Source organism: Lycorma delicatula, chromosome 6 (genome assembly GCF_047948215.1).
Source record: "Lycorma delicatula isolate Av1 chromosome 6, ASM4794821v1, whole genome shotgun sequence".
Lineage (NCBI taxonomy): Eukaryota > Metazoa > Arthropoda > Insecta > Hemiptera > Fulgoridae > Lycorma > Lycorma delicatula.
The window spans coordinates 127,218,825-127,240,305 of NC_134460.1; the positions used below are offsets into that span (position 1 = coordinate 127,218,825).

Here is a 21,481-nt window from a genome sequence, read left to right on the forward strand (position 1 = left end):
ATTCATCAACGTTGAGCTGTTGGTGAGTTTGAAGGGTGAGTGGTTCGATGTCGAGTCATAGTTGTTCCTAACCGAAGTGTAGAATGATAACACACCGAGGTTACATAAAAGTCAAGTAAATCCGACACCCTTTTTGGATTTGACGGCCAGTACATGGGTTGCAATCCATGTATTATATTGAGATAGAGATTATGCGTGTATCTTATGAGGTTACGGAAGAGATCATAAATAAAATATCTGTAGAACAGTATTGATTACACGTACTTCGTACCGATACGTTCAACAATGTACTACTACCGTAAACATATGGTCTTGTTTAGAAATATGCACGAATATGAATCAGAACAATCAACCACAACGATAATTAAAGAATAAGAACAAAATATGTAACTTAGCACTAGACTGAAAATTATTAGTGGTTAAATGTTTTTATTTATAATTATTAATTATGGATCTGTATTGTAAATAGTAAAAATATACAGTATGATTTCACTGAATACAGTAAAGGAGAATAGCAAAATTTTGTTTTTACTTTTGTCACAAGAAAAAACATTAATTTATTTCATAAAAAGCGGAAACAGATAGAACTAGGCAGAAAACGGAGTATGCGAAGATGAACACGTTTTTTATTTACGTAACAAAATAAATAATTATTATTTCAGCAATCTAGAATATTAAATTACATACGATGATATAGAGCAAACTTTTAAATAATAACGTCAGTATGAAATTACGGCATGTTGAAATTCCAGGCTTATGACGTGTTCGATAAGACTGCAACAACAACAAAAATAAAAACTAACGCGAGATACAGTAAAATATCATTGAATTACGAAATCAAGTTTAATCTATCTAACGCATATAATAGGTTACGGCCGATAAACATTTTTAAATTAGATTTCAGTGGAAATCTGTTCATTTAAAAATTTATAACAAAATTTATGCCGTTTCTTTTTTGACAATTATAAATTTTAAAAAATAACAAATTACATGTTTACATATGGTAGTATTATTTATGTTTAGCATTACATCAGTTTAGACTAGATAGAATTAAATAACGAAGATAAAGAGGAAGGAGTGAAAGGGGAAGGGAAAAGGGTACTAAGAGGAAGAGAAACAGTATGTATGGACGGATGGATGGATGGAGGAATTCCATCGTTGGCCGGGTTTGCTTGTATAGACACGCCCCATTTCAACTGCTAATGGCAGCCGTCTCTGTGCGTCGAGCGGGACGAGTAATTGGTCGACTTACTCGATAAATCCTCTTAGGATCTAACAAAAACTTGGCTCTTGTCGTGATCAAGATATATCATGTCATGTTTCTTCTCTTCCTAATCATCACATTAAAAAATAAAAACTACATACGAACAGATCTTTCATCAACTTCTAAGTCTATTTAATGATTCACCCCTTTAACTATTTAAACATTTTCTGTGATAAACAATAAATAAGCTATTTAGAATTATTCCCATACTATTTTTCTAAATTTACATCGAATTATATTAGCCGGTTATATCTACTGTTAAAAGTACGGGGATTCCACCTCAAACGCCTACGTTAGTCAAAGGCTCGGCCAAATTATTGTCATAGTAGATATATTTTTAGCATGTGACTTTAATTATTACAAGTTTTTTCCTTTATTTTATTTATTTAGAACAACTGATTTAAACATACTGTACACCTATTTTTTAACTCTGTAACATTGTAGTGAAAACACCAATAGCTTTTGTGTAAAATTAAAATATATCGGGAAAATTAAATATTTAAAAGTAGATTAGATTGCAGAAGAATTGATATTATATTAAAAAAAGAAAAATAATAATCTATAAAATCCTTTGTCCCGAAGATAGAATTATACAAATAAATGGTTTTCCCTATGAAGTAAGTATAAGTGTTTTATGATATATTTGGAACGGAAAGTAACCTTGTATTCTATGAAATACCAATGTCACCATGTCCATAATTATCCAAAAGAAACGAACAGATATTTAAGCCGGAAAATGGGCAATATATTACAAACAAAAAAGAAGAAAAATTACTTTAACGTGTTAATATATGCAATAACAAAATCGTAAACATTCTTTATCACAACTTAAGATTTAGATAAAAAAAACCGTACTCTGACAATTTTATTATTTTGGTTAGAAGTAATCTTTTTCTTTAAATCCATACCGGTTATTTATCTGCAAATTAGTGATTACGCACTGAATAGTAGTAATTTTATGTTTTTTTTCTATTTAAAAGATCTCTTTTAAGATATCACTTAAAATAGCCGGATTATCTCTTAGGCCCCAAAACAGTTTTGTCAATGAAACAAAAAAAAAGTATATCACTGTTATTATTATTTAAAGTTTTTGACGAAACTTTCTGAAGTTTAAATTATAAATTAATCATCTTTATTCAGGTTTTCTTATCATAGCTGATCAGATTCAAATTTTGTTGCTATGTACTACATGAAGTCTGAACTAATGTCATAATAAACAACACGGTATCCTTTTGCTTTTAGTAAGATATTAATAACAGGAAACAGGTGAAAAAAAAAACTAAGAAAGAGCTGTTTAAAATTATTTTTTTTCCTTATTAAATTTTGTATTAGAATTATTAAAAATCCTCCAAATCATTCTTAACACTACATACCCTAGTAAAATTTGTGTGGAAACAAAGAATTGAACTTTTTACTAAAATGATATTCAACCGAAAAGATAAATAAATAAATAACTGCTGATCAACAGAGGACCGGGCGTTTCTTTTTTAGAGTCAGTTGAGATTTGAATTGAGTATAAAATTACAATAAACATTCAAGTTTTATTTAAAAACAAACAGTTAAGTGCTCTTATTTTTTATATAGATACTAGCAGACCCGCCAAAGCTTCGCTAGATTTGAGTGTGTGTGTATTATATATATATATATATATATATATATATATAGATTAAATGAACACAACTGAGTTTGATAAAACATTAACAAAATGAACATTACGGAACTTCACAAAATTAAACCTTTCCCATTTTCATTCCCCCATTTCTCTTTTCCTTATTTCCCTTTCCACCTTCCTCTTTCCCCTTTTATTTTCCTTCCCCTTCCATTTAATTTTCCCCGTTTTCCCTTATATTTTTTCCCCGCGCGTAAATCAGTCCAGTAGTTTTTTAGTCTATAGGGGATACATACGTATATCGGAAACATTGAAATAGAATTGTAAAATATTTAGTATAGCGTGTGTGGCTTTTTGTCCAACAGATAACGCTGTTTTTTTTAAAAATACATGCTTTTACCTATCACAGGTGTGATATCTTAGGTATATAAATAGTAGGTATACAAAAACACGCGCGTATTCGAACGCAACGTTGTGGTCAAAATTTCAAAGCAATCCGGTGAAGAAATTTCAGAGATTTATGATTTTGAACAAACATTTACATTTTTATTTATATAGATTTTTTCGTAAAGAAGACTGGATTATGATAAATTCTGAAAAATTTGCTCAAAATTGTATACGTTTATCCATTGATACATGTATCATCTTACGATGGACGTAACTACAAAAAGCATAGAAAGGCGCATAAATTTACTCATAAAAACAGGAAATACGTACGAAAACATTTTCAGGTTTACCAACACATCCGATTCGTCAACAAAAGAAAGAGAAATTAAAGTTGAAACAAAATGTTTCTTTTATTTATGGGTCTTTTTTCAGAACTGAAAGCGAGTCCTTAACAGTTTTTAATGCGATATGTTTAAAGTTGTTGTTAAACGAATCTAAATGCCATTATCCAGCTGTAAATCTTTAGCAAGCAAAGAATTACGTATGATTGGCTGGTTGCTGTCATATAATTTAATGTAAAATTTAAAATAACATGAGTCTTTTATAAATCCTTTAGGGAAATAATTTTAGAATTAGCCCGAACGTCTTTTTAAATTAAAATTTATGAAAAACTAATAATACTGAAGAGAATACATGGATTTTACTTTTAATGTTTGTTAAACCATACACATTTTTAATACACTTACTAATATGATTATACGTTGTAAATTAGTCTAGAAATAAACTTAAAATAAAATAAAATTTTAAGGAGCTCATATTATAATATTTGCATAAAGGATAAGAACGTAAATAAGTGTAGCTATATAAGAAATGAAACTAATATAAGCATAAAAGTTTCACACCTTTTTCAAGGTCCCACCCATTTTTTTCTTTTTATTTAAAGAAAAAAATAAAATAAATCTCGTTTAAACAGAAACAATATTTACAATACAATCGGAAGATAAGAAAATAACAAAAAACTAATAACGTGTCTCGACTACTGAACGAAAACAATTTGTAAAATTAATAACTTAACGTACATAAAAGAGAAGGTATATTATAGGTCCAGTAGTACACAAAAATTACTAATTTAAATATTCTAATTCTCATATTAAAAAAAAATCACGTCTTCCGTTGAAAAAATATTCCAAGTGTATTTCAAAAATTAACAAGTTACTGATAACTGATATCTACTTACTTGACTATAAGGGGATTTTTTTTTAAGTTTTGGGCGTATTAAATATAATAAAAATTCGTTAATACATTTAACAATACACAAATCAAAAAAAACAATAATTTTGTGTAACTTCATTTGCACCAGATTATCACACTTAATAATATTTAATCTATTACAGGGTAACAAAATCCAAATGAAGCGCTATAAACTTGCTAAATTATGCAACACTTTTCTAGTATAATAAATTCAGCCAGTTTTAATTATTTTTATAAAATTTTAAAAGAACTACTTATGTGGTTTAATTTTTTTTTGTGATATCGCTATATAAACTTGAAGCTTATAATATACTAGCAGGCTCGGCAATGCTTCGCTATTGCTAGATTGAAGTATTTATATAGATTAAATGAACATAATTGAAAGTTTGATTAAACATTAAAAAACTGAACTTCACAAAATTAAATCTTTCACTTTATAAAGGTCATAATGTAAATAAATCCAATTGCCAAAACAACACTAACTACCGGATTTAATTCAAATTACTCACTAAACATAGTAGTAGTCGGTTCAAATACCCCTAACTTTCTTTCTACTGGTCAGATCGAAAATTTCAATAGCTTTAAACCTTCTCCGGACAACGCGGACCATTTTGGAAAAACCCACGCGTACATCGGTCCAGTAGTTATAGCGGACACATACACGAATATTATCTTTTATATATATATATATATGAAGAAAGTCTGTTTGTGTATTTGTATCGTAAATATCTCGACATCGGCTTCACCTAGCGAGTATGGTTTTAGCAAATGTTTTTCTTTTCACGTTACTAATATATAAACTAAATATGAGCCAGATCGGTCCATAAATACAATTTTTTTAAGTATCTTAACCCCAGAGCCATCTAGCGGGTCCATATTTCGCAAAAATATTTCTTTTCACGTAATACATATTCTCAAAATGAGCCAAATCGGACCATAAATACAATTTTTGAAATATCTCGACCCCAGCGCGTCCATTTTTTGCAAAAATATTTCTTTTCGCGTAACTAATATATATTCTGAATATGAAATAATCTTAAGTTTTGCTTAAAAAATCGTTATTTTAGCTTTAAAAAAATATTGCAAACGGTAATGGAAAAAACACAACTTTATGAATGGAACAGAAGTATTTCTATGAGAATCTTGAATTAATGATAACATTTATAATGGATTCCCGTATTCTGGGACAAAGGATTGTGAAAAAAATAAGCGTGGTAAAATGATAGAAGAAAATCTATTGAGAAAATTGTGTAAGGAGGGAGAATATCAATGAGAAATTGCCACAATATTTAGAAAATGATCTGAAAGAAAATATTTCGTGTTTGATTCTTGTTTTTTCTTTTTTTATCCTCCGGAACCAGCGGTAAGTATTGCTTTAGAGGATGAGATGAATGATTTGTAGCGTGTGTGAAAATGCCACCCTGACCGGGATTCGAACCCGAGACCTTGGAATGAAAGGCCAAGACGCTACCACTCGCGCCACGGAGGCAAGTTTTCGAAATATCTCGACCCCAGCGCGTCCATGTTTTGCAATATTTATTTTCACGTTACTAATATATATTCTGAATATGAGCCAAATCGGACCGTAAATAACATTTTTCGTAACATCTCGACTCCAGCGCCACCTGGCGGGTCAAAACTAATTCAGAAACCTTCGCGGGCGTGTGCCCAACAACTCACCTAAGTTTCATCGCAATCGGATGAACGGTTTAGGAAGGCATACAGACAGAGAAACATTCATTTTATATATATAGATAAGCCTGGTTTATAATATATAGTACTTTAATAAATAAACTAATACTATTAATCTTTTTAGTGAGTCTCGCAAAGAAATTTTCATCTCTGACTGGCTTTTCGCATTTTATGTACAAAACTGATTTATCGGGGGATTTTTAAGAAAATCCCCCGATTTTATTATTCGATTACATCATGATGTCTGATTGATAGATATATTAAACCATTACTTATCTGACATCTACTCGGAGATAAGCTTGACTATTTTCAAAAGATGGTGCTCGGCTAACCATCCAAATTCCGTAAAATGTTGATAAATAATTAATGGGGAGGGGGTAATGAATTTTTGGGATAGGCCACTAATATATATAAACCCACCGGGTTGGTCTAGTGGTTAACGCGTCTTCCCAAATCAGCTGATTTGGAAGTCGAGAGTTACAGCGTTCAAGTCCTAGTAAAGCCAGATATTTTTACATGGATTTGAATACTAGATCGTGGATACCGGTGTTCTTTGGTGGTTGGGTTTCAATTAACCACACATCTCAGGAATGGTCGAACTGAGAATGTACAAGACTACACTTCATTTACACTCATACATATCATCCTCATTCATCCTCTGAAGTATTATCTAAAACGGTAGTTACCGGAGGCTAAACAGGAAAAAGAAAGAAAGAAAGAAAGGCCACTAATATATAATATTTTACTTTTTAGATGAGGCTATTTGAAGGAACATATGTACTCCAAAAATTTCAGCAGAAATATTGTCCCTATATCCACCAAATATGTGAAAAAAATTACTTAGGATTTTTCATTTGGGAATCTAACAGAAGGAAGTTTTCCAAAATTTTGAATTCCTTAATATCATGTTATTTATCTGTCAAATATTATGGATTAATATACTTATGTTTCTTAGGATGAAATAAGTAATCATACTATACAGCCTAAAACTGAAAGGAACAGAAAAAACGCGGGAATATTTTTAAAAAACATTTTAAAATTTCAGCTTCTTTTTCGTTCTACTTTCTAATAATCTTCATTAATTAAATCATAATTTTTTTTTATATATTAAAATCAAATTAATTTATTCAGATTGAACACATTACAAAGTCGGTTAAATTATGCTTTTAGCTTTAATAAAAAAAAAAAAGATTACGCATTTCGACAGTCAATCATTATCAGTAGATAAATATAAATTAATAAAAAAATATACTTAACTTTTTTTTTGAGAACTTTGAATGCATTTATCGAGTTATTTTTATCTTTTACTTTTGTGTTTATAGGAAATCTATTACTGATTAATTCCTTTGTATGAGGGACGATTAGAAAGTAAGTTACAACCCCTCTATGAAACAAACACATATTTATAAGACAATTTTTTTTATTGAACAAAAAATTACATATTTTTTGACATAATAACAAAGTTTTTCTAAACACATACCTTGTGACAAGTTTTTCAATTCCTCTCATAAAAATTTCGTCCAATTTCCTTCAACCATTTAAGGACCGCTTCCTTCATTTCATCATCATTAGTGAAACGCTTCCCTCCCAGGTCTCGCTTGAGAGGGCCAAACAGGTGGTAGTCGCATGGTGCTAGACCTGGGCTGTAAGGCGGATGAGACCAAACTTCCCACTTTAATTTTTGTAGTAACTACTTTGTCACATAAGCTGATGAGGAGTAGCGTTGTCGTGAAGAACAACCCCATCGCTCATCAATCTTCCGGCTCTTCGATCTCTAATGGCTTTATACAATTCTTTTAAAGTCTCACAGTAAGATTCGGAATTGATTGCTGTTCCTCGAGGTATAAATTCATTGTAAAAAAACTCCCTCAGAATCGAAAAAGACTGCCAGAATAACCTTTCGTACATGTGGGGATGTTTTCACTTTTTCTGACTGCGGCGAATTTTTGTGTCACCGTTTAGTTTCAGGAGTGAAATGAAGCACCCGGATCTCATCCCCTGTGATGATCTGTTTCAAAACTGTGGACCGGTCCTGAAATAACGTTGAAGAAAAGAAACAGCAGATGTAAAACGTTGATGTTTGTGGTTGTCGGTCAACAGATGTGGCACCCATGTGCACATATCTTACGGTAACCAAGCTGATCGTGAATAATCGCAAACATACTACCATAACTAATGTTAAGTTCACTTGCAATCTCTCTAATTTTAATGCGCCGGTTACTGAAGATCATTTCATTCATGCGTTCCGCGTTACCCGTCGTGTTTACAGTTGAAGGACGCCCAGCAGCACGCAGTTCATCACTCTTTTCTTCTTCCGTTTGGTACCATTTTGTGATTATGGGGCGTAACATTGTATTCTCATTTTATACCTCAACAATTTGGCGATGAATTTCGAAACAATTGTAATTTTTTCCCACAAAAATCGGACTATTGAACGCACTTCTATGCTGGACGAAACCTCTACAGGACACGCCATATTGACGACACTACACACGTACTGAATTGCTGCTGGGGAAACGTGTCTTCACGTGCTGCCATCACAGGACATTAATATATTCCTTTCAGTTCAAGAAAAGGCAAGGGTGAAACTTATCTTTTGATCCACCTCTCGTACTAATACTTTTTTAAACCTCTCTCATTTTGTAACGAATTAAAATAAAAAAATATATAACTCTACGAAATCGAATTAATAAAATGAAAATTAAAATAAGTTACAAAAGGTGTTGTCGGTTTGCGGAAAGTTTAGTCAGGACTAAAACTAATCTTACTGAATTAGTAATTTAAGACTTTTTCGAGGAACACAGAGTATTGGCGATTAAGATTTTTTTTTTAATTCAAAAACCTTACGAAAAATAATATATATGGGGGAAATCATGAAAAATATGTATCGAAAACCAACGTAAGATTAGATATTCAATCATGTACATAGAAATGCACGATAAGTGCAATAAGAGAAAAATGTCGGGATTTAATATTCGGCTTACGGACGAAATAAAACTTGAAAAATTTAACGCGCAGCCCCTGAGAGTTACACCGAAAATGTTCTATTTCTTAGGTTTCCAGGAGTGGAGAGAAAACTACGCATTCAGTTTGTACAGCGGTACCTTTTTGATGGAAACTTCTTTTTTACTGCAGCTCTTTGTACACCCTCTAGGAAAGATAAATTTTTCATTTTGAAATGAGTTTTTATAAAGAAAAAAAATTGTATAATGTGACGTTAACAGTAAGGAACCTAGCTGTAAATTTTCGTAAAAATTGTAAATATATTTGTGTCACAAACAAAGAGATGATTTGTAAAACGTTGAGTTAAAACAGGCCTTCTTATTTCGAACCCAGGACCTCCGGATAAAAGTACGAGGCGCTACCACTCGCGCCACAGAGGCCGGCAATTAGTTATTGCCGTTACATTTAACGGTCAGTTCACCTATACACAAGAAATGTATGTAAATATCTATCAACTAATTTTTATCAAAATAATATTCATCCATCAGTTAGTCAAAGAGATGAATATAAAAAATCAAATTTACTTTTAACTTTTTTTCTTAACATGAATTTCCTTTGTGACTAGGATTTTAGATTTAAGTAGAATAAATTACATCATGAATTTAATTCATAATACATAATTTTATTTTTTTAAATTATTTTTCTCTGTTGATTTTCCAATGGAGAAAAGCTGTTACTGATTTTTAACATATTTTTAGTAGTAGACATTTAAAGCAACAATTAATAAAAAAAATTATTTTATATGCTTAGGACATCCGGTGAGAAACGAAAAGCACATGTGAAGAGACCAATGAATGCATTCATGGTATGGGCACAAGCTGCTAGAAGGCAACTGGCAGAACAACATCCACAACTTCATAACGCTGAACTTAGCAAGACATTAGGACAATTATGGAGGTACATAAGATTTTACATACTAAAAAAAAATTCAGTAGTCTAACTTCATTAATAATTTCACTCCTTGGATATAATTTCCAGCTTCTATGATTTATCTACGATGCTGTAGGACTCGCATCTCAACTACTGAAAGGTAAAAATTGCAGTTAACTGGACTATAAAGTCATGTGAAAGCTGTTCCTCAATCAGTGGGGTTTAATTAATGGTAATATCTAAGGGCTGGTCGACCTGAGTATTAATCACAAACTTTACAACTATGTTTGAAGTAATACATCTACATAAAAACAGAGAGTTTGTTTGTTTGGAATAATCTCAAAAACCAGTGAACTGGGTTGTAAAGTTTCTTTATTATTTAAAATTTACATCTTTCCTAGTGTTGTATGCTATATAGGAATTATGTCACTGTCTTCCCACCAACATCCTATTAATGTAGATCCCTTTGACAACCCTTTATGGTAAAATAAATAATAACAAATACAAAATTTTAATTAAATGTGATTGTAAGAAATTTGTTTATTTCACAACCATAATGCTTTGTACTCTCCTGATTTTTTTAGAATCAGCATATTACCATTATTGGGGTTAGAAAGATTACAAACTTTCTTAATGCTTGGATTCCAACATGTTAAGCAAGGAGAAAAATTGAACATTACAATATCCTGATCGCTTTAAGAAAAATCATAATTTATTTAGTTCTTTCTTAAAATTTTTCCCGGGGGGAGGGGATGAAGAGAAAGTGCTGAAATGGTATCAAAAAATTTTAGCCCCATTATTCACACAGGTACTGCAGATCTCAGTCCTTTAATTTGAAAAAAATTAACAATTTCAAAGGTATACCGATGAGATGTAAAAATATTGTTTGTTTCACATTACAGCAAACACTGGAAAAGTGTTAATCCATGTAACATATTAATAATTTTACTTAAATAGGTGTTAATCTATTTTTACAGTTTAATTAGACCATACATGAATACACAGTTTTGGCTTAATATTTCAGTATAAAACAAAGAAAAATAATCCTAGTCTAAAAACGATACAGATTATTTTTTCATAATAAAATAAACTTAAACATGGCGATAAGAAGAGGAAATAAAGTTAGAAGAATAAAAGGATTTCAACTTGTGTCAAGTTTAGGAGTTAAAATACAGTTGCGTCATTTTCTTAAACAAATATAGCCTATGTACACCCTAAGCAATATAAACTTGTATTATGTCTGCAAACATTAAGGAAAATATTACCTTGAAGACCTAGTTTTATACTGATTTAGTTGTTTCTTATCACCTAGCCTCTATTTGCTTTTATTATATCATGGAATATATTTTTTTATTATTTAGAAAAAAAAATCATTTTTGAAGGTAATTGGTTCAGTAGATAGAATTAATATTTTGATAGACGATATGGCTCTACATTTAGTATATTTTTTGGCACATTGACCTAATAAAATAAAAGAAGATAAACGTATGAGAAAAAAGTAGAAGGACAAGAAAAAAAATACAAATAGTTAAACAGTGTTTGCATTTAGTCAATATTCAAAGTTTCCCACTCATACTGTATGTAAATATATATATATATATATATATATATATATATATATATACATAAAATATAAATAGAAATAAAAAAGAAGTTAATTACTGTTATTATATTGTTCTATAAACATAATTAAGGTGTACAACAAATAAATTATTATAAATTTTATTACATAAGAGAAAATTAAAAACAAAATTTAATAAAAAAAAAAGCAACTGACTGGTTCTTTACAAGTAAGTTTACCTCATGAATCAATGGCTCTTACTATAGAGGGCGATATGGGGGTTTGGTGAGTAGAGTATAACCATATAATATCAGATTTAAAAGTAAGAAAATATTAGTTCTACGTCTGACAATTCTTAATGTTCGTTTAAACCACTGTGTCTGATTGTGTCCAGATAGCTTGTGAAAGTACAATAAAAGCAGAAGGGAAGGAAAAAGTTATGATCATAATGATCACTTTCATTTGCTTGAAATTGTAATGCAATAGATTAAGCAGATTTGTCAGATACAGCATTACTGGAGAAATGTTTATCTGGTAGGTCTCAAAATCTGAATGAGAGTTTAAATGAAGTGATATGGACAATTGTATCAGAAAGGACCTTTGTTGACTGACATAGCTACTGTTCATTTTGGGATTCTTGAAGAAGTATGCAGATTTAATGAAGAGCATTTCCCAAAAAGTTTAGTTATGGATGAGATGAAATTAGAACTTGGCAAAAACATGATAGAAGCTCTGAAAAAATTAGATAAAGAGCTGGTGCGGAAAAGCGAGAAAGCTGTTACCCATCTAAAGAAAAAAATAAAATGGAACAGGAGAATTTGTCAAAGAAGATTAGAAGACCAATATGAAGAACAAGAAGACCCAGAAATTCCATCGTACAGTGCTGGCCAGTATTAAAAGAAAGTAACATGTTACAGTAATCAGTTCCTAAACTTTAATGCGTTTTTCTCAAAACGTTGGTTTTTAACTTCATGTACCTTTTTCTTAGCTTCCATCAGAGATAGAGCTCTAATTTTATTTTTGTTTTATTCCTTTCACTTAGTTGTAGCTACTGAATTACAATTTTTATATATTTAATGTATAATTTTTATTTGGTAGTTGTCGAGAAAAAAAATGTTTTGTTTTAATTTTAAAACATAAAATTTGATATTTTTAAAAGAATTCCCAATAATTTTATTTTTGGTTGAAAATTAAAAGTGTATATTTAGAATGTACAAAAAAGTATGATCTTTAAAATAAAACAAACCACAAGTATCCGAAAATCTTCAAATGGTTCTTGAGAAAAAGGTACAGTTAGGATGGAGAAAAATAGGGATCTGGATTCCCTCAGTGGTAAGGATCCTTTATACCCTTGTCATATTGTGTTTCATTGGGGGATTTAATATCCATTGACAAGTCTATTTTTGGATGATCTATTATGACAAGACAAGTCTACTGACTATTTCTCTGGTATTTTTTTTAACAGGGAGGGAAAAATTTTTTTTTATGTGGAAAGGGGCTAATGGCTACAGCAGTCGATGTCCCTAAAACTTAAAAAAAAAATAATAATTCCCCGGATAATTTCCAACTCCATGTCCATGCAATAACATCTACGCACGCGACCAGGGCGGGCAATGACATGGTATTTCAGTACTTTCAGTTATGTTGAACAACAGGGCAATGATTTTGCTCAGAAGTTTCCTTTGGAGTACAGGATTAGCTGTCCTGAGCTGTCCAAGCTGACTGTAATTGTGTTTTTGGTTTTCGCTACTTGCAGCAGAGACCGGAGGCATGATTATGATCTGTTTTTGCCAATGACGAGCTGAGTGCAGACGGGGGAAGTGCTGTTCTGAGCAGGATTCCCCTATCTTTGTCAACTGTCTGGGGACCACTAGGCAAGATCTAAGAATTTTCCTATTTACTTACAAAAAGTAGCTGAACAAGAGATCAAGACAATAAAGAAAGTCAGCTAAAATTATGCTTGGCAAAACACCAAAGATTACATCATACGCACAAGTTGTGGCTGCTCCTCCAGTTTCCTTTAAATCCGTGGATGTGCTTTCAGAACTGGCACCAGCACTAGTTAAGATAGTCGAATGTGTCATCAATGAAAAACTGAAGAGTCGATCACTCAAGTAAAGTAGTCCTAAACCTATGAGGAAGAAAAGAGATGCTTCCTACGAAAAATATTTCAACCAGTGGGAGAAAAAAAGAAAATGAAATTGAAATCCATATCAAAAGCATTATATGCCAAAGAGCAAATTGAGAAAATGCCCATTAAGACATCTGTGAAACCAAAAATTAAGCTTTTAGAAAAAGTGGACTTTGAACGTCCAACAATGGAGCCCTTGAAGGCATGGAAGCCTTTAAATGAGAGAGCTGGCATTTCAGCTGCTCAACTAGCTTTAGCAGGGAATGCATAGAGTCTTGACGCCGATGCACTGCTGACCACATCATCTGATGCTGGCATTCTTTATAATTTACTGAGGATGATTGGAAAGATCCATCTACAAGGCATTAGAATCTTTCAAATTCCATATCGATGCTTTTAGGAAGATGGAAAAAAGAAGCAAAAAAGATGGGCTAAGGGTAAACCTAGGTGACAGATTTTAGGAAGAAGATTTAATGCCTTAATCTAGTTTTGATACTTTGTGAAAACATTTTGTTAGAAACAATTTGGGTTGTAGTGTTTTTAATGTGTTTTGATGTGTTAGTTTTTAATTTTTTTTTAAGTGGAAGGTCCCTTTATACTCTTGTCATCTGAGTATTTTTAGGGTTTTAGTATCCTTCGAAAACTCTTTTTTAGATCTGTTTTTGACTAGACTAGTCTTCTGACTACATCGCTAATGTTTTTATCTGGGTGTAAAAGAAATATTTCCTTTTTTGATGTGGAAAGGGGCTAATGACTACAATAGTTGATGCCCCAAAACCTCAACAAAAAAAAATTTGTTATAGTTTTTTATGATTATTTCTTAACAAACACAAGAAACTACACTAACTAGAAAGCAAGGTAACTTTTTATAGATATTTTTCTTATAATTCCTTCAAGTTATCTTTAAATAAATTGATTCTTACAAGAATAAAAGAAGAACAAGTTTCAATTCTGTATAAAATCCAGTTTTTTCCATCAAATGGTTTATAAGATAAAACAATTAGAAATAGCATTGATTTTTATATATAAAAAAAAAATATATTATGATCAATTTTATAACGAAAACTGTGCAATAAAACAATATATATTACAAATATATTTCATACTGAAGATAACCAGCAACATAAAAAAAATATAGTGTGCAATAGAACAAAGGTATAAAGATACTACTAAATCACTTATTATGCAACATAATGCAATACATTATAATAGATTAAAAAAAATCTTAAAAAAATACCACATTACTGATTACTTAAACTAAATTTCTGTTTAATTTTATAATAATAATAATAATAATAATGCAATTTTATAATTCCACAAAGAAAAGGAAAACCATTCAATATCTTAAAGGCCAAATTTGGTATATTAAAGTCCAAAGTTAAAAGTAAAATAATTAATTTAATTTTAATTAAATAAAAATAAAATTATCAATTTATGTGGAAAATTTATTAAACGTACGATAAATTTAAGTTTACATAGTAATGAAAGTAAACAGTAGATTTTTCTTTTTGGGTAGATTTCATAAGAAAGCTATCTATTGTAATGGGTACAATGATTCGACTTCCAGAAAATTTCAACATATCTTCGGGTTTCACATCTGCCAGACCCCAACACCACCATCAGCTCAAAAGTTTATAATATATATATATTTGTATATATGGTCACTTTCTTATGGACATGATAACTGCCATAATTTTGTGCCAATCACTTTCAAATTGTTCCTTAAAAATAACTCATCCCAAAATCTCAGTCAAGTTTGTTAACAGTCAAAATTGGACCATGGGGGTGAAAATGGGGTCTTTTTTGAAAAACAAAATATCGCTATAACTTTATAACAAAGTAAAATATCAAATTTGATTAAAGTTCCTACTATTATTTGGATAATGGCCTAAAACTTATATAAGTAAAGTTTTTTGATATCACCTACCATCGACCCACGGGGGTTGAAAAAATGGGTTTTGAACACAAAACAGAATCATACGTCCCTTAATAGGCACAGTATCGAATCAGTTTAAAGTGGTTCTTAGTCCTCTAAACATTACCTAAAACTTTTGTCTAAAACAAGTTTTGATATGACCAACCCTTATGGCAAGGGATGACCAAAATGTTACTGGAATTGTAAGAAGGAAGATGGGGCTTGTCATATGCTTGAAACTTTTTTCACATGCAACCATTGTCATATTGAGTAAATTTGAAGTTTTTCTTAACTTTAACATGGAAATTTTTTTTATTCCCTACTTGGCACTGATAAAATCTACCTCCTCCTCCCGACATGCTGAAAGGTTTTTTTTATATGCCAAAGGTAATCTTTAAAATTAGACTATGTCTAAAATTACTAAAAATCTCTTGTACGAAGTAACATCATCAAAATAATCATAAAAAATCTTTTATAAATTTCCTTTAACTTTATTTCCTTTCTTTATTTAATATAGAGTATGATTACAGAAAGTATTTGATTTATAAAGAAAAGAAAAGATGAATGACGTGGAAAATGTTCAACAATGTCATTACTAAGAAAGACATCAGACTAGACTTTTATCTGATTGAAATGTTAAAGTTCAAATATTAATTTAAAGAAAAAAAATTGTAATACTAGAATTACTACACAAATTAAAAACTTAATTTAAATTCCATCTTTTTTCTCCCAAAAAAAGTAAATATAACTTTAATTAATGAATGAAAAAATCTATTTTATCATTTAACTATGTTTATTATTACTGTTATCATTATTATATAAAAATACAAAAATAAATAATACTTCTAAAGCAATTTAATTTTATTTCTATATTTATCTGTTCATTGTAACATGTTATCATTTTTGTATTGGATGTGATAATTGCAAATGAAATAACATAAAATCTTATAATTTAAAAGAATAAATCTCTTATTTACAATTAGATCATTTTTACATTAATAGAAACTACATCAATATTAATTCTGCTGCAAATTAAAACAAACACATTTCACTCTATTACATTCTATTACAAAAAACTTCATTGCAACTTTGATTATAATGTAGATGATATAAATACCTTTTCAAAAGTTTTGGCCTGACAAAGAAAACAAAGATTTTTTATTTTTCACTGTAGTGACCTTGTAATTTGATACATTTAGACCAATGACTTTCCAACTTTTTAATACCCTCAGTATAATGTGATTTGTCCAACTCTGCAAAATAAGAGGTTATCTTTCCTTTGGCTTCTTCATTTGAAGTGAATCTTTATCCAATGAGTCTATTCTTCAGGTTTAGGAAGCCAAATAATCGTTGAGAGCTGAATACAGTGCATATGAAAGCACTTCAAAGCATAGGTCATGGTTGTTGCCAGAGACCAGAGACGAATGTGCAGGCGCATTATCATGATGAAAAAGCACTTTCTTTTTGACCAGATGTGGACATTTAGCCTAATACCATACTTCAATCAGTCAAGAGTGAAATATAATACTCCCAGATGATGGTCCTGCCTTTTTGCAGGTAGTCTATAAGTACCGTACCATGAGAATCTGAAAAACTGTAGCCATAACTTTTACTGAAGATGGAACTGTTTTTGTTTTCTTTGATGTACTTTCACCAGCTACTACAAACTCTGTGGTTCTGGTGTCTAATTGTGAACCTGGTACACGTTTAACCTAGTACCTACATCAAAGAAACAGTGTAATTGCTGAATTTCTTTAAGTTTTTCTTTATGTTTTATGTTGTACAAATGTTTTGTATTCTATATAATTAAACTCTTTTAAAAATCAAATGACTAATTTAAATATTTTCATCTTTGAATTATAGGAAAATAGCGAGTGATTAGGCTAATCATTCAAAAGCAGTAGGTGTTGAATTCTGTTTAGGTTAGTTTTTTACAAGTCAAGTGATGATTGTATATATATATATATATGTAACTATTATTATAATATATTTATAATATACGAGTATAATAATCTCATATATAAAACTATTATTAAAAAAATACCTTTGGTTATTTTGTTTGTAATTAAAATAAAGCAATAACGTCAATATATTTATGATAAACTAGTGAAATAAACAATCATCTCACAGTAAACTTTTGATGTTATTTAAATGCAAAGAACTAATACACAGACCTTTTTACTTCCTTGTGTGAAGTAAAGGAAGTATTATGATCGCAAAACATTTTGGTTTTCATATTTCAATGGATATATCCATTTTGACCAGCCCTGAATCCATTTTGACTAGTTTCGGCATGACGGTACATACGTATGTATATGCGTTTGTATTTTGCATAACTCAAAATCGATTGGCCGTAATTTGGATTTAGCAATGTTATAACATCTAGTTGTGTACCTTCCTTTTTGATTGCAATCGAAATTGAAATAAAAATTTTAATTAATGAAATATTTGGATCTTAAAGGGAAGAAACATCAGTTCGAATCAGACTTTTGCTTTTTTTTTAACTTTTCTTTTTATTTTAATTTAAATATTTTGATTTAATAATTATTAACCTGTCACTGTAAAAAAAAATTACAATAAATAATAAATCATTGATAAAAAAAAAATTGTTAGTGAAATAAAATTAGAATTACATTAAAATAAAAATAATAGATTTGGTGAAACATCTGATTATTTAATATTAATTGAAAATTATTTACAACATTAAAGTTATGTCACGTAACAAACAGCAGCTGCAATGTTTAAAGAAAAAAAATTATTTCTCTTGAGTTCAGATATTTCTTTCGATTCCTCACTGTCCTAGGAGATTAACAATTATCGGTAACAATGTACAGTTAAAGAGGGATGATACTATGAAGGATCTTATGACAGGAAAAATGTTGTATTCATTTCATAAAGACATACACGGCGGTGTACAGTTCAATAATAATTAAATACTAATAGTACTATAATAAATTATTGCAGAAATAAATAAGATAATTATAACTTTTACCTGTTTAGTTTTCATATGACATTCTTTTTGCTGATTTTATAATGTACTCGATTTCAAATGATTCCTGGTAAAGAAACTGATATACAAACATAGTTATACAGTAATTTGCATTATCACAAATGGACCTACAAAAAACATTATGATTAACCGTTTGAGAGTATAATTTTAATCTTAAATAATAATTATTGACAGCAAAAGATATTCACTGAAAAACAATCAAACACAATTAATAAAAATTAATATACCACATTCATAGAGTTAATGAATGAATACAGTTTTAAGAATAGTAAATCAGGAGAACTATTAACAATAATACTTGAAATTATTAAATATTAACTGAATAGTAATGTTTATTTGGTTCCAATATAATTCATTTAAGTCTAAAATAAAAAATAAACATAACACTTAAGTTCACATTTTCACTTACCATTATTCAGGTTAGTCATGTATTTACTCAAACTGAAAAAAACATCTGCTATCACTGTTATCACTTTCCTTCTCTGCATCATATTTATTATTTTAGCATCAAAAAACATCATCCAGAGACATTACAGAGAGCATTTGAAACATTTTTTGGAGAATCTATGAACTAATGCTTATAAAATTAGAATGCTTATAAAATCTGCATTTACAAACTAAATAATAATATAATTTGATTTTACCTGAAGCAGTAGTTTGATAAGTATTTTTAGTCATCCACTTCTTCAACGTTTTATTTGAATGGTTTTTTTTCAAGCTGTAATGTTATGTACCAAAGATGATAACTTGATCTTATTTTTCAATACCAAAGTTTTTAGATTCAAATGATTACGTAAATCAACATTTAGTTTTCATACTGCAATGCTTGAGATCTTCTTTCCCAACTTTCACTCAATCTGGTTACATATTTAACAACTCACCCGTGTTCGTACTTTATAGAAAAAATTACATCAATATATTTTCCTACTAAATATAACAAATATCTGTAACATTTTTCTATTTATTTATAGCTGTCAGGATAAGAGAAAATCTTTTGTTTACTGGTAAGTTAATTTTGAAACAATATACATAACTAATCTGATTTATATTCTGATTTATGACCTGAACTGATTTATACTCTGCTGTATTCTTGATTATTTTTATACCATTAGATTCTAGAAATTTTTTTAATGTACTGAATTTTTAAGTGGGCCTTTAAGTTAAAAAAGTGGGCTTTTTAAGTTTGAGTAATAACTAAATTTTTTTGATTAGTTGGGTAATATGGTAATTTTTAAATTTATAGTTGTTTAAGAATAAATGTTTAGTATTAAGAATTAAATATATTATACAAACAAATGTTTTTCATAATTATGACTATTTATATATTATACAGTGTACATATAAAATTACTGTAATAATGCTGTTAAAACATAAAAAGTGAGATAATTAATATTCTGTAAAAAAAGGAATTATTAATTACAAAAAAATAAAATAAAATCCTAAATATAAGCATGAGTATGTGTGAGTGCTCGTGCGCACACACACACACACACACACACACACACACACACACACACACACACACACACACACACACACACACACACACACACACAACCCATAAAATAAAATGTAAGAAAATTACAAATAGTTAATCAAACAATAATTACTTATAATAACAACAATAATATAATAATAAGTAATATAATTAAAATAACAATAATTTGATAAGCTTAACGATTAATTTAATTGAGGGGAGAGGAGAAAGGGAAGAAAAAATACCAAAAATAATATTAAAGTACAAGATTGTGAGCCAAAGACGTCGATGAGATGAGGTGTCCTTCACCCTAAGGCCTTGCCTTGTTTTATCATTAACAATGTTGCAAATAAAATCTAATAGTAAAAATATTATCACAAACTGGTTTTAATAATGCTGATACAAAACAAATATTTCCGTATATAAGTATCATAAATTTTATCGACATAATAAATAAAACAAAAAAAAGTAAAATTTAAACTACAAATTACACAACAAAGTTCAGTCACTAATTATAAATTAACAAGTATTTATTTTCATTGTTATAAAATAGGATAAGTTGCATCCAAATTAATATTTGCATGTAAATTTGTATTTTTACCAATACAATCTTACTACTGCAAATAATGCTACAGTTATAATGAAATTGTTCATACGATTTATGGGTAAATGATTATTAGAAATGGTTTTTGGCTAACCTTTTTATTATTATTATTATTATATTTTGGTGATAATGTGAGGTGAATATTCAAAAATATAATACTCAACTCTAGGACAAAGATTCATTTTACTGTCAAAATGAATACCATAAAAATAAATTTGAATAAATCCCTTAAATGAAAGAACTATGAAATGTAAACAACAAATTTTATTGGCATCAGCATAACAGAAAAAGAGATAAATGTAAAAAGGTTGCAAAGGAATCTCCCTTGGAAATGAAAAATAAAAAATTGTGGATCTAAAAAAATTCTTAATTTGGAAAATCTCTAACGGAAAAAATGTATAAATATGATGAAGATAATATTAAAAATAAAAAAAATTCTGAACAAAATCATCAAAAAGAATAAAATAGTTTCATGATTTAGCTCATATTAATACCATGTATTGTATCATTATTTAATAGAGTAAGACTGCAGTTACAAATACGAATGTATCCTGACAATTTTATTTTTACTATTATATAGCAATTTATGATACAAAAAAAGTAAGAATCTGAACTCATTACTTTCCAATCTAGCACTATATCAGAGCTATAGCTGTAGAAGGAAAAGTATTGTAATCGGTCCAATTTGGGCATATGTGCTTTTCATG

General features: G+C 29.5%; 1 protein-coding gene and 1 long non-coding RNA gene across 6 annotated transcripts in view; one reads left to right on the top strand and one right to left on the bottom strand.

The window, feature by feature from the left end:
* LOC142326212 (uncharacterized) overlaps positions 1 to 21,481 on the bottom strand; it is a 148,669-nt gene that overhangs the window by 92,358 nt on the left and 34,830 nt on the right. For 2 of the 5 annotated variants that reach the window (XR_012756727.1, XR_012756728.1), the window contains exons 3-4: positions 19,338 to 19,585; positions 18,676 to 18,800 (exon numbers count right to left, since the gene is read on the bottom strand). This is a non-coding gene — a long non-coding RNA (uncharacterized LOC142326212). Of the gene's footprint in view, positions 1 to 16,534; positions 18,242 to 18,675; positions 18,801 to 19,337; positions 19,621 to 21,481 lie in introns of those variants that run through there. The other 3 variants (XR_012756726.1, XR_012756725.1, XR_012756724.1) reach the window with 3 other exon arrangements.
* The window catches only part of LOC142326211 (uncharacterized), an 89,073-nt gene that overhangs the window by 46,012 nt on the left and 21,580 nt on the right, over positions 1 to 21,481 (top strand). The window contains exon 2 of the mRNA XM_075368496.1: positions 9,957 to 10,103. Coding sequence (XP_075224611.1) covers positions 9,957 to 10,103 — 147 coding nt within the window. The remainder of the gene's footprint in view (positions 1 to 9,956; positions 10,104 to 21,481) is intronic.